Raw genomic sequence first — 15,012 nt, forward strand, 5'->3', positions numbered from 1 at the left:
GAAAATAAGTTCCCGCAGGGGTGGGGAAAAATTTGGCCCTGTGTCATTCTCTAATAGATACACTCAGAGAGGAGAAGGGGGATCAAACAGGACAGCTGTCTTGGGCTCCACAGCTACAGGTGGGAACCCCCACGGCCTGGCATATCTTCCTCTCCACCATCCCTTTCCTGGTCTACCTTTCAAAACACATTTTTCTAAATAGGGGTGCCAGTGTCAGCAATTTTAGGTGCACTATCTGTGCCCAGCCCCAGTTTTTTCCTCCTGCCATGTTCTGCCCTGGCAGAAACAGAGGATGCAGAAGTGTATCAGAAGTTGCTGCTCCAGCAACTTCTGTGAAGAAAATGTTGTGCTATAGACAGAGGGGGGGGGGGGGGGGAATTCCAGATTGAGTGGGGAAAGAGGAGGTTGGAGGGAGAGACAACGGGCCTTTAAACCGAGGAGAGAGATAAATGGGGTGAGAAGACATGGGGAGATGATGGACCCGGAGATATAAGGGGGAGAGGAGAACAGATGGACCAGGAATAGAGATGAGACAAACGGATGCTGGTGGGGGTGGGTGGGTGAAAGGAAAGGGACAGGGAGATGTCGGATTATAAGGTGCAGAGAGGAATTGCTGGACTGCTAGAGCGAAGTTGGAGTCCTGTTGCTACTTTGCTGATGCTGAAAGTGGCACTGCTTCTGTTCACTACTCCATGCCGTTTCCAGGTTTATCACTTGATATACCATCTATCAGTGGATAAATAAAACGGTTTACAATGCAGTGATACCTTGGAATCCGAACGCCCCGGTACACGAACAACTTGGAATCCGTACGAAAAATTCGAGCAAATTTTGCACCGGAATCTGAACGCCCTGCACGTTGTTTGTGTGTGTTGGTGCGTACATTTCCCCAGCGCTCTGGCCACCCATACGTCGGTTCATAGACAAAAGCGCGCGCCGCTCTAAATTACAGTTTTTAGGTGCTCCGACTGGGGGTTTTGTTGGGGAACCCCCCCCCCCCAGTTTACTTAATAGACATCACGCCGGCGTTATGGGGGGCTTGGGGGGTTGTAACCCTCCACATTTTACTGTAAACTGAACTTTTTCCCTAAAAACAGGGAAAAAGTGAAGTTTTCAGTAAAATGTGGGGGGTTACAACCCCCCACACCCCTCACAACGCCCCCACAACGCGGCACGATGTCTAAGTAAAGTGGGGGGTTCCCCCCCCCACGCTCCCCCGTTGGAGCACTAAAAACAGTAATTTAGAGCGGTGCGGCGGCGCACGCTGCGCTCAATTGTCAGGGCGCGCCTTTGTCCCGGCGCGCTTTTGACCTGACACCTCCATACGTCAGTTCAGTTCATTGTCAGAAGCTGTAGTGAAAGCATCTTGTGTGATTTTCACCTTTGTGAAGTGTAGTGAGGAAAATACTGGACTGTATTTGTTAATATATTACCTTAAAATCCAGTGTATTTTCTGTTAAAATTTGAATTTGTGGGACCCAGGAACGGATTAATCCAGTTTCTATTATTTTAAATGGGAAAAATTGTCTTGAAACTCGAACGATTTGGAACTCGAATGGGGTTCTGGAATGGATTAAGTTCAGATTACAAGGTATCACTGTATTATAAAAATTAAAAATGATAATAGGGGATAACGAACCAAAGAATACATACTAGCACTAATAGGAGTGGAGGGGGAAGGCAGTAAAGGGAGGAGTGGAGGGCAGTAAAAAAAACTTCCCAAAAACCATCTAGATTAAAAGAAAAGGAAGGAAAAAGGGGGAGGGGGGTCACTTAAGCGTTTGTCTTTCTCAACTGTGATCTTGGCATTTTCTGAAAGAAATACTGTTCATTTACATCTCTTTGCTTCAGAGCTCAGATAGTACACTATGTGCCATGGCTCAGTTTCTAAAACTGTAGTAACTAATGTATAGATCAGGGGTAGGCAATTCCGGTCCTTGAGAGCCATAGGCAGGTCAGGTTTTTCAGGATATCCACAATAAATATGCTTGAGATAGATTTGCATCTCAAGGAGGCAGTGCATGCAAATCCATCACATAAATATTCATTGCGGATATCCTGAAAACCTGACCTGCCTGTGGCTCTCGAGGACTGGAATTGCCTACCTCTGGTACAGAAAATTGAATAAATAATTAGTGTGAAAAATTTCAGCCTCTGATAACCAGAGCTGTTATTGTGACATCATAATGCCTCATTCCACCAATGCCTAAGAGCCAACCTCATCAGTGATGTCACAGTGGGGCTTTATTGTCCTATACTTGGCTCACTTCTACTACATTTTGATTTCTAGAGTGGCACAGAGGTTAAAGCTATAGTCTCGGCACCCTGAGGTTGTGGGTTCAAACCCACGCTGCTCTTTATGACCCTAAGCAAGTCACTTAATTCCCTCCATTGCCCCAGGTACATTAGCTAGATTGTGAGCCCACCAGGACAGACAGGAAAAAGTGCTTGAAAACCTGAATAAATTAATGTAAACCGTTCTGAGCTCCCTGGGGAGAACAGTATAGATCAGAGATAGGCAATTCTGATCCACGAGAGCCACAGGCAAGTCAGGTTTTCAGGATATCCACAATAAATATGCATGAGATAGATTTGCATCTCAAGGAGGCAGTGCATGCAAATCCATCTTATACATATTCATTGTGGATATCCTGAAAACCTGACCTGCCTTTGGCTCTCGAGGACCGGAATTGCCTACCCCTGGAATAGATTATATAATGTTGCATTTGTAGTCCAAACCTTTTTCTAAAATATTTTTTTAAATGTTTTACAGGTGAGAGTTATGTGTGTGCGTCCAATGAACCCTACCGCAAAGTTGACTACACAAAGAATGTTAACCCTAACTGGTCTGTGAATGTGAAGGCCGGACATACCCGGTCTTTGTTCTCTCTGTCGCCTTTGAAAACCGAAATAAAGGAAAGTAAAGACTTTGTCAAGCCGAAGCTGGTGACCGTCATTCGGAGCGGAGTAAGACCCCGGAAAGCTGTGAGAATCCTCCTCAATAAAAAGACTGCTCATTCCTTCGAACAGGTGCTAACGGACATAACGGATGCCATCAAATTAGATTCGGGCGTTGTGAAGCGGTTGTGCACGCTGGACGGAAAGCAGGTACGATGGGGGTCTCTTCAGGTCTGAGCAAGGGGTTCCTTTATGACAGTGATTCCCAACCCTGTCCTGGAGGAACACCAGGCCAATCGGGTTTTCAGGCTAGCCCTAATGAATATGCATGAGAGAGATTTGCATATGATGGAAGTGATAGGCATGCAAATTTGCTTCATGCATATTCATTAGGGCTAGCCTGAAAACCCAATTGGCCTGGTGTTCCTCCAGGACAGGGTTGGGAACCACTGCTTTATGAGATAATCAGAACTGCAAACTGTTTTGTTGTATTTTTTTTTTTCCTTCCTCATGCAAATGGAGAACTAAATATGACATGCTAATCTCATGATGGAGCTAAAATTGACGTGTGCACCTTGAACCCTCTGGTTTTGAGGGTATTGTAGTACAGTGGTCCCCCAACCCTGTCCTGGAGGACCGACAGGCCAGTCGGGTTTTTGGGTTAGCCCTAAAGAATATGCATGAGAGAGATTTGCATATAATGGAGGTGACAGAAATGCAGATCTGCTCCATGCATATTCATTAGGGCTATCCCAAAAACCCAACTAGCCTGGGGGTCCTCCAGGACAGGTTTGGGAACCACTGGTTTACATGTTTGTTAATCCCAAGTTAATTGAAACTGACACAACATAGAAGTGTCAAAACTGCAAACCTGAAAGGTTCTAGTCCAGTCTGGTTTTTACGCTATCCCTAATGAATATTCTTAAGAGATCTGCCAATAATTGAAGCAGCGCATGCAGATTTATTAGGGAGGTCCTCATTTACGTACTTTGGGGTATGCATGGAAAGGCAATTCCCCCCCCCCTAAATGCTTCACTGGGATTTGAAAGGGGAGAGGAACATGGGCTCTAGTGTAGGGCTGCCAGATTTCCTCTTTGGAAAAAAATTAAAAAAAAAGAGGCCGCCTGTCCCCGCCCCGAGCTCGAAGGCCGCATTTGGAACCCTTTGCGCATGTGTGCATATAACATTATCACTTTGACGGCTGTGCATGCACAAAGGCTTCCAGACGCGGTCTCCAAGCTCAGGATTTCTAAAACCCGGAGAAACTGCCGGGTTTTGAAAATCCCTCCGGGTGCCCAGACAGTCCTCTAAAAAGAGGACATGTCGGGGTTTTCTCGAATGTATGGTAGCCCATCTAAATTTTATCACTTCTTGTGCTCTCCTATTTTCTCCTTTTCCTTATTCATACCTTCCTCCCTCTAACTTAGAAACAGCAGATTTAAAACCAATTATCAAGAACCATGGTGTTATTATGCTCCTGTTAGTCTTACTTGACTTATCTTATAGATCTCAGCGGTACCACCTGTGTGTCAATAAACTTTTTTAGACATACAGTTTTTAGGCACCCAAAGTCATCATCGGTCCCAAACATTTCATAATTTACTTAGTTTAAATACTTTAAATTATTTATTTTATTTTAAATATAGATACTCATCTTTATCTATGCGGGTGGGGGTAGGCACTCCGACATAGACCTTTGTTTAGCCCAGAGGGCTTTATCAAGAAATTTCCCTTGCAAATGTATATAAATAGGTGTAAATAAAGTTATAAACTAACCATAAATACTCTTAGTAGCACATACCTTAAATCAAACGACTCATGTTCCCCGCGTTTACAGATTTAACCAGGAAACATGGCCGCGGCATTCATGCAATAAATAACCAGATCCTTGTAAACGCGATGACATCGATCTTAGCATGGACACGCCCCCCCTCTCTCTGATCTAGCCAATGAACTGTTTTCCTTATATTAATGTCATCCATTCAATTTCAGCATTTAAACCCGTGGGTATAACAGAATTCAGAGTGTAAATCCATCTTTGTTCTATGAAATTTAATCTCTCTTTATGGTTCCCACCCTCACACCCAACGTGAACCTGATCTATGACTCCACCATTTCAAATCCACAATTTTATGTCTTTTCTCCCGCCAATGCTGCACTAAGGGGGCTTTCATATTACCCCTGTTAATTGGGATTTATGTTCCATTAGACGGATATTAATTTTCCGATTCGTCCTCCCCACGTATAGCAACTGGCGGGGACATTGAATCATATATACTACTAAAGCACTCTGACAGGAGGTGTTTGAAGTTGCATAATAGGTCTTGCCCATACTAGGGTGACTCCACATCGGACCCACTAAAGCTTGATAGCACTGTTGGCATTGTCCACAGTCAGAATGACTGTATAAAACCTCATTCCCTAACCATTTAATCTCAAACCGATGGTAGAAAGAATTACACCCATCGTCCTTCCTCTCCTATAAGATGCAATAGGATTATTTTGAAACTGGGTACTCGGCAGCAATATAGACCAGTGTTGTTTTATTATGGCAAAAAGCTGCACTTATCATCGTAAATGGGAGAACGGCAATCAGACAGTCGTCCTGTGCCTTAGGCCATCCCATGTACATAAAGTCCCGCCCACAGGAGGGGCCTTTTAAGTGCCTGGGTCAAGTAGGCGATCGGGGGTTCAAGGAGTCATGGAGGGTGCGCTGTGGGCAGGAGAGCCTGGGATACCTCCTGCCCATATTTGAGGGAGGATGGAGGGTTCACTTTCTGGCAGGAAGGCTTGGGCTCCTTCCTGCTGGTTTGGGGGGGGGGGGTTTGGGAGGCTCTACTTCTGGTAGGAGGGCTTGTGCTCCCTCCTGCTGGTATTTAGGGTGCCAGCAGGAGGGCTTGGGATCCCTCCTGCTGGTAGTTGCCGGGGGAGGGGGGTGCTGCTCCTTCGGCAGGAGAGATTGGGTATCTCTCCTGCCGGTATTGGGTTTGTTGAGGGGGAGGATGCCAGCAGCAGAGATTGGGCATCTCTTCTACCGGGATTCGTGGTAGTTCAAGGGGGGATCGCGATCACGACAGGAGAGATTAGGCATCTCCTGCTGCGATCATTGCGGATGGGGGCACATTAGAAACATAGAAACATAGAAAATGACGGCAGAAAAGGGCCATAGCCCATCAAGTCTGCCCATACCAATGATCCACCCCCCTGACTCTACTTTCTTAGAGATCCCACGTGAATATCCCATTTTCTCTTAAAATCTGACACGCTGTTAGCCTCAATCACCTGCTGAGGTAGTTCGTTCCAATGATCGACCACTCTTTCAGTGAAGAAGTACTTCCTGGAATCACCATGAAATTTTCCTCCCCTGACTTTCAGCGAGTGACCTCTGGTGGTTGAGGACAGAAGATATCATCTTCCACCTCTATACGGCCCGTGTTATACTTAAACGTCTCAATCATATCTCCTCTTTCTCTTCGTTCCTCCAGTGAGTACAGCTGTAATTTATTTAGCCTTTCTTCATACGTGAGATCCTTGAGCCCCAAGACCATCCTGGTGGCCATTCGCTGAACCGACTCCATTCGCAGCACATCCTTCTGGTAGTGTGGTCTCCAGAATTGAACACAATACTCCAGATGGGGTCTTACCATGGCTCAGTTACAGAATCCGGCTTTTAGGTGAAGGACTGGCCCCTCCTTCATCTAAAACAGGGGTGTCCAATGTCAGTCCTCGAGGGCCGCAATCCAGTCGGGTTTTCAGGATTTCCCCAATGAATACGCATGAGATCTATTAGCATACAATGAAAGCAGTGCATGCAAATAGACCTCATGTATATTCATTGGGGAAATCCTGAAAATCCGACTGGACTGCGGCCCTCGAGGACCGACATTGGACACCCCTGATCTAAAAGGTCTGGGTTTGGGTGTTTGGGACTTGGGTGATTTTTTGATTGGGAATGTGGTATAGGGATATATGTAGTGGCAGTCTGGGTCAGTAGATTGCTGAACGTGCAGGTAGGCTATTTTAAAAAAAAAAAAAAAAACCTCAATTTGGATTTTTTTTTGTTGTTGTTGTTGAGAATGGACATTTCCCTGCTGCCAACTTCAGCGTCTACTGACTTAGGCCAAAAGGGGACTTAGACGGTTTTTTTTAAATTATGCCTCTCCACTCTCCACGTATCGGCAATGTTTAAATGCTTCTTATTAAGTTTTCCTACTACTATGGACCTCAGAAACACCACTCGCCGCTCAGCATACTCTCATAGCGGTTAGCTTAACGTGATAGCTCTTCACCGGTTAAGTATTATAAATTTTCCATGTTATAAAGTGCTTTAAAGTGCCAAAACTTATTTAAACTTTTCAATTGCTTTAATGTTGTTACTTATCTTTAATAATAATGATCGAGGAAACTCGGATCCAGCATGATTCACGTGCTGCGCTTTATCGAGGATCTTTTCCCTGCAAAATATTTTTTTTTAAATTGTGTTAAATCTTTTTTTCTATATATTTGAAAAGTGTAAAACTTTTTTAACCGACACCCACCGCAACCATTCTGTCGCCACCCGACCATTTCCTTGTGATGTGTCAAGATGGCGTCGTCGTCTTTTCCTATCTTTTTAAACTCCCTCTAAACAGCTGACTCGTGACATCATCCTTGCAGCCTGCCCATTCAGAAAAGGGACGCCCATTCTAACTCTGCCCATTCAACCCTCCCCCCCCCCCCCCGGGTTCCACAGTATTTAATCTATAGATCCATCTTTGCTCCAGAAAATTTAAATATCTCTCTTCATTGCCATCCTCCCTCCCTCCCTTCAATCTGGTCAATGATAATATCTCCAAATTTATGATCTTTATTATGCCAGTGCTGGACCAATGGGACCACCCCCGCCTTCAAATTGGAGCATTTATGCCAGGATTACAAGGTGGAAGATGTCGGTACAGAGTGTGATTCCTTCTTATGATAAACCTAGAGCTACATTTTATTTTCTTCCCTTCTTTGCTCTGTTTCATTTCATACCTTTTTCTGTTCTGTCTCTATAATAGCAGGGTAATTGGAGCAGATTACATTTTAATATTTAAAATGGAGACATTCATTAAAATCACCTTCCGTAAAATTCCATCCAGACAGTCGCATGCTTTTACGCTTGTGACACTGAAAACAAGTTAAATGGTATTGTTCAAACAGTACTTTTTAGGTGTAAATCTTTTTTTATTAGACAAGAGTAGCAAAGAACAAAGGTGAAAGAAATGACCATAAGATCAATAAACTTGGTGTGAAAAAATACAGAGCTGTTCTCCCATAGTCCGATTGACATATGGACGGGAAACGATTGGTTTATGGAGCACAGCAGAGGCAACGAATGCAACAAAGAACACACAGGTGCACCAAAAGCCGTAGATGGTCTGCGCATACGCTGAACCTCAGGGCCGGCATAGATTTTTTTTTTTCTTAATTTTTTAAAGGTGATCGTTTTAATGGAGCCCATGGTTTTAACCCGCTTAAGCCTGCGGGTTAAAACCACGGGCTTGCAGTGCGGGGAAGGGAGGCAGCGTATTTGGGGCAGGCAGCACATTCAGGAAGGCAGGCGTGTTCGAGGCAGGCAGGCAGGCGCGTTCGGGGCTGCAGGACAGGGGCTGACAGGGCAGAGAGCAGGGCGGCAGTAGGCAGGGCAGCCGGAAAGGGCTTCAGTGACTGGTCCTCAGCAGTACATTTTTTTTTTATTTTTTATTTTTTATTAGCCAGCCCAGTTGGTGTTGCAGGGTTTTGTTTAGTGAATTGCATCCCTGCCTACTTTGCATGCCATTGCCCTCATTTGCATGCACGGATCAGAGGATGGTCAGAAGAGAGGTAAGTGAATCGAGCCGGGGTCGCCAAGGGGTCGCAAACCAATCGGTACACAATCGGTTTGCTTTGTGACTCTAGCCCTTTGTTCATTGGCAAGTCTCTCTTATCTGTACCCTTCTCCTCTACTACCAGTTCCAGACTACGTTCCTTCTCCCTTGCTATATCATATGCCTGGAACAGATTGCCCAAGTCAATACGTCAAACTGTGGGAAATTACAGGCCGGTAAGCCTGACTTCAGTGCCAGACGAAATAGTGGAAATTTTATGAAAAAATAAAAATTGTGGAACATGTAGACCAAACATGATTTAATGGGACAGAGTGTAGTACACTACCTTTCTTAGGCCCTATATACTATATAGGATAGCATTTAGCATTACATAGTGTTATAAGCTGAATAGTTGTGGACTCTAGTAATGCCTATCAGTACTTTTTTGGGAGCTAAATCCTTTGCTGGAATGTGAATTCTTATCAGTGAAGCTAATCCATCTGTTGCTGAGACTAAGCAAAGCATATGGGCAGAACTTTCATATACTGATAGCAAGAAACAGAACCTAGATGTAAAAACCTCATATTCTGGGAGCATGTACCATCCTGTGCTCTGTGTGTGAATAAAACAGTCCTCTCAGTGTCTTGAAGTTCGCCTGTGGAATAACATGCACTTGCTGCCCAGGACCTCTCCCGTGAGCTCCCGGACAAGACCATTGGAGGGCTTCTCGGTCTCTGACAGTGGCTGAGGGATGCAGCACATTGGTCATGCTGATGCATTGTTTACTTTCTTCTTTGTCAATACTCTGGTGTATTTTTTATTTTTTCTCTCTCTCACTAATCTTTCACTAATAATGCTATATTTAGTTCTAAAAGAAACTAGTGTGTGTTTTCCATTTTACACTAGTGTACAATAGACAGCAGGTTAAAAACCGTTTTGCCCTGGCTTGTTGCCCCCCTTTACGGCTAGGCGAAATAGTCGGCATGGGTTCAGCCGAGGGAGATCTTGCCTCGCCAATTTGCTGGAAGACTTTGAAGGTATGAATAAACATGAGGATAAGCACGAGCCGGTTGATAGTGTATCTAAATTTTCAGAAAGCTTTTGACAAAGTTCCTCATGAGAGGCTCCTAAGAAAATTAAAGAGTCATGAGATAGGAGCCAAAGTTCAGTTGTGGATTAGGAATTGGTTATCGGATAGAAAACGGAGGATAGGGTTAAATGGCCATTTTTCTCAATGGAGGAGGGTAAATAATGGAGTGTTGCAGGGCTCTGTACTGGGACTGGTGCTGTTTAACTTAAGAGCATAAGAATAGCCTTACTGGTCAGACTAATGGTCCATCAAGCCCAGTAGCCCGTTCTCATGGTGGCAAATCCAGGTCCTTTTTCCATTCTTTAAAGGATGTTTTTTGACTCTAATAGCCTCTTTCACTTCACCTTTCAACTGTGCCGGCTCTCATTTCCTTTTCTTTCCATCTTTGCTGATACGTGGAATACATCTGGTCTGGGCTTCCACGATGGTATTTTTAAATAACATTCATGCCTGGTTTACAGTTCTAATCTTTGCAACTGATCCTTTTAGCTTCTTTTTAACTATTTTCCTCATTTTATCAGAAATTTAAATGCTTCTACAGTAGATTTCTTTTGCGACGTCACTCCAGGTATCAGCTCAAATTTGATCACGTTATGATCACTGTTTCCCAGCGGACCCCACATTGTTAACTGCTGTACTATGCCTTACATTCCACTAAGGACCAAATCTAAAATAGCTCCCTCTTTTGTCAGTTCCTGGACCAGCTGCTCCAAGAAGCATGTGTTGCACAGGATAGAAGCATGTATCCTGGGATACAAGGGGGAGGAGCTTAAGGCCCTGATTGGCTTGACTGATCCATCGCTACCGCAGCTTTGTAAAAGGGGCCCTTAATGTAGTCACTAGTGCTTTCTTTCTACAATGGAAGTCTTCCTTTTTCCAAAAATTTGATTTATGAAGCTGTGGTAGTTCTCTGCGCTTGAAATAACTTTTTGAGTTGCATACATTATTTCTCTGGGGTTTTTTGTTTTTTTTAATTAGTGTTACTCATTGTGTTTTTACTGTGTGACTCAAATGTGCCTCCACTTAACTCATCTTAATAATTGCTCAAAAGATTATAAAACCTGTGATAGCACCCACATAATGTCACAGGAATATTTTATGAAAACCTTTTCAATAATCTATGTATGATACAATAGGGAATATTTTTGGCTTTACATGCTACGACTTTATAGGAGACTTCTTTTTACCCCCTACAGTTAATATGGCATGGAACTTTGCTTTCAACCAACGTGCCTCTGATTATTCTCTTCTTCCAAATGGGCAGTTGTTATCTCCCGCTTTCGATAGTATCCTGTCTTGTGTGTGCTTTGTGTCTAAATGTACAGCACTGTGGTCCCCTTTTACTAAACCGCACTAGTGTTTTTTTAGCACAGGGAGCCGCGTCAGTGACAAAGCAGAGGGAAGGCCCTGGCGGGGAAAATTGGACTTGGAAATCCTAAATTTCATTCAGTTATTACATTGGTTTCCAATTGGTACAAATGCAGACATTTGGGTTCTCATTCCAGTCCTTGGGACATACCCACCCAGTAAGGTTTTTAGGATAACCATAAGTTGCAATCCCATACAATGTTAAATTGTAACCCGTTCTGAGCTCTCTAGGAAGGACGGATTATAAAATTAAATAAATCTTAAATATGCATGCCCTACCTACATTCTACTTGAATCCACTTTTTCTAAGGTACTCGTACACTCTTCCTCTCTTCTACCTTCGTCCTTTAAATGCCACTTCTCCGTCCCACTCTGGGTGTCATTCTCTGGGGAGATTCATGTGTTAACTCCTCACCGGTCTAGGCTCCATTTTAACCATTTGATTAATTTTATTTAAACCTCTTATTTTTTTTTTTAGTTATTAATTTTATACTTTTACTTATCTTGGTAATAGTCGACCGTTTTTTTCACTTCAGTAGACTAAGCGGTTGGACCCGACTGAGCTGTTCCTCTTTTCCTCCTAAACCATCTCTCCCTCCATTCCCCTTCTCTGTAAATAATACAGCCATCATTCCCATCTCCTCTACTCGCAGCCTTGGAGTCAGCTTTGATTCCGACCCCTCATTTTCTATGCACATCCAACAAACTGCTAAGACCTGTCACATCTATCTCTAGAACATCACCAAAATTTGCCCCTTCCTCTCTCGTAACCTCACACTACTTCTAACTAGTCTCCCGCCTTGCTGCCTTGCCCCCCTTACAATCTGTGCAAAATTCTACTGCATGACTCATCTTTATTTTTTTTTTTTATTTAGGTATTTATATACCGCCTGTCAAGGTTATCTAAGCGGCTTATAATCGGGTACTCTTTTTCCCTATCTGTCCCGATGGGCTCACAATCTATCTAACGTACCTGGGGCAATGGAGGATTGAGTGACTTGCCCAGGGTCACAAGGAACAGTTCGGGATTTGAACCCACAACCTCAGGGGGCTCAGGTAGCTCTAACCAGTAGGTCTAACCAGTAGGTCACTCCTTCCTCCCTTCAACCTCACTACACTCATGTTACCCTTCTCCTTAAATCATTTCACTGGCTCCCTATCTGCCTTCGCATACAGTTCAAACTCTTAATACTAACCTACAAGTGTGTTCTTTCTCCTGCCCCTCAATATCTCTCCTTTTTCTCTCTCCTTATACCTCCCAGAGAACTTCGTTCCTGAGATAAGATACTCTTAGCTGAACACTTCTCCTCCACTGCCAATTCCAGACGTCGTTCCTTTCATCTAACTGTCTCGTATGCCTGGAACAAACTTACCCGAGTGTGTCTGCCTCGCACCTTCCCTTGTTTAAAAGCAGACTGAAAACCCATCTTTTTTGCTGTAGCCTTCCATCCGTAACCCTACTCCCCTCTGCCCATCATCCTAGCAAGAAGATTAACCATTCCCCCCCAACTGTATCCTTGGCATCTGTTTATCTTGTCTGTTTTAGATTGTAAACTCCTTCGAGCAAGGACTGTCTCCTTCATGACGCTGTACAGCGCTGCGTACGTCTGATAGCAATATGGAAATAATTAATAGTAGTAGTATGTTTAAAAGTAGATTTGGTTTCTAGAATTGTGGTTCCTTTCCCCCAGATGGTATTATTTCTTCAATGGGACAGGATTTTTAAGAAAGAGGTTAGGGAATTATTTCGTAAATCCTTTATAGGTCAAAAATGTATTTTACAACATTGGTTGGAAGAAAATCCACCCTCCTTTTGGCATTGGAGGGCAGCATTTCATGCTCTTATGATTATGGAAGCTAGGGCGACCTCCCCATCTTATAAAAAAACAGAGTAAATTTTGGATGACCTGGGAACCTTATATATAGCAATTATCACAGTCGTCAGAGCATGCAGTTTTGTAGTGAACTCATCATTTCATTTGTAATCATAAAGTGAAGCACTATTTATTAGTGCTGCCCGAATTCAGGAAAAAAAATTTCGATTCAATTCAGCCCATTGAATCGATTTTTCAGTTCGATTCGATTTTCCTGCCCAATTGGGTGTTTTTTTCGAAACATCCTGGTGGGTTTATTTTATAGCCTCTTCTCACCCCCTTTGCCTTCTCCTAACCACACTGGCGCTGTGGTGTAAACAAAATAAACAAAAAAGATTTTTTCTCTTTTCCTAGCTCATGTTTACAGTCTATCACCAGCTCTGGCAGGATACATGTTTCAAACATAAGGTGACCATATGTCCCGTTTTGAATGGGACAGTCCCGTTTTCGGATCCCCTGTCCCGTTGTCCCCACACACAGCTTCGGGACGCCCAAAATGTCCCGTTTTCAGAGACAGCGTCTGGAAGCTGTGCGCAGGGACAACGGGACAGGCGATCGCTTCCTGTCCCTCCCCTGCCGCACCAAAAAAAAAAAAGCCTCCCTCCAGGCCCGATTTAGGTCCACTGCCGCTGCTCCTCTGCTGCCACTACTCGAACCCGGAAGCCTTCTTTCCGATGTCAATTCTGACATTGGAGAGGACGTTCCGGGCCAGCCAATCGCTGCCTGGCTAACCCGGAACGTCCTCTCTGACGTCAGAATTGACGTCGGAAAGGCTTCCGGGTTCGAGTAGTTTGCAGCAGAGGAGCAGCGGCGGTGGACCTAAATCGGGCCTGGAGGGAGGCTTTTGTTTTCTGCGGTAGGGAGGAGGGGAGGAGGTAGGGGGGAGGCAGGTTTTGGGGGAGGTAGGCTGGAAGGCTGGCTGGCTGGCTTTCTCTGGGGGAGGGAGGGAGGGAGGTAGGCAGGCTTTGGGGAGGTAGGCAGGCAGACTGGCTAGCTCTGGGGGAGGGAGGTAGGCAGGCAGGCTCTGGGGGAGGCAGGTAGGCTGGCTGGCTCTGGGGGAGGTAGGCAGGCAGACTGGCTGACTTTGGGGGAGGCAGGCAGGCTGGCTCTGGGGGAGGCAGGAAGGCTGGCTCCGGGGGAGGTAGGCCGGCAGGCTTTCTGGAAGGGGGTTGGACAAAGGCTGGAAGCAGTGAGGGGACATAGGAAGGAGGGATGAAGGAAGGAGAGAAAACGGCAGACAAAGGGGGGGTTATAAGTAGAAGAAAGACTAGAGAGATAATGGCCTGGACCAAAGGGGAAAGACAGGAGGCAGAGGCAGGACTTTGGGAGGTGCAGACAGAGGGGGAGAGCCCCTGAGGAAGAGCAGAGAGAGGCAAGATCATAACAAAGGAGGGAGAGAGAGAGAAAGGGAGACCTGGAACAAAGGTACAAAGGAGAACTGACACTGGATCTGGGGGCACTAAGGACATAGGAAGGAAGAAGGGAGGGAATAGAAAGGGACAATTGTTGGGCCTGAGTGCAGAAAGAAATGAAAGATAGGATGCACAGTCGGAGGGAAACACAACTAAAGACTCATGAAATCACCAGACAGCAAAGGTAGGAAAAATTGTTTTATTTTCAATTTAGTGATAAAAATGTGTCAGTTTTGAGAATTTATATCTGCTGTCTATATTTTGCACTATATTTGTCTATTTTTCTATAGTTACTGAGGTGACATCGTTGAAAACCCCCGAAATATAAATAATTAATATTTTCTCTACGTATAGGGTGCTTTGTGGTTTTTAAAAAATTTTATGGTTACCATTATGAAATAAGATATTGTGTGTACATGAAAAATGAATGGAAGAAATTGGGGGCGGGGCTAGGGTGGGATTGGGGGCGGGGCTAGGGTGGGATTGGGGGTGGGGCTAGGGTGGGATAGGGGGCGGGACTGAATATTAATAGATGTCCCGTT

At 44.6% G+C, this 15,012-nt stretch overlaps 1 protein-coding gene across 3 annotated transcripts in view; it reads left to right on the forward strand.

Moving 5' to 3' along the window:
• The window catches only part of DCLK2 (doublecortin like kinase 2), a 330,587-nt gene that overhangs the window by 45,795 nt on the left and 269,780 nt on the right, over positions 1-15,012 (forward strand). For all 3 annotated transcript variants that reach the window (XR_004539097.1, XM_033940515.1, XM_033940524.1), the window contains exon 2: positions 2,774-3,108. Coding sequence is in view for 2 of the 3 variants with exons in the window: in XM_033940515.1 (XP_033796406.1) it covers positions 2,774-3,108 (335 nt within the window). In the remaining variant the exon portion in view is untranslated. The remainder of the gene's footprint in view (positions 1-2,773; positions 3,109-15,012) is intronic.

Source organism: Geotrypetes seraphini, chromosome 1 (assembly GCF_902459505.1).
Source record: "Geotrypetes seraphini chromosome 1, aGeoSer1.1, whole genome shotgun sequence".
Classification (NCBI taxonomy): domain Eukaryota; kingdom Metazoa; phylum Chordata; class Amphibia; order Gymnophiona; family Dermophiidae; genus Geotrypetes; species Geotrypetes seraphini.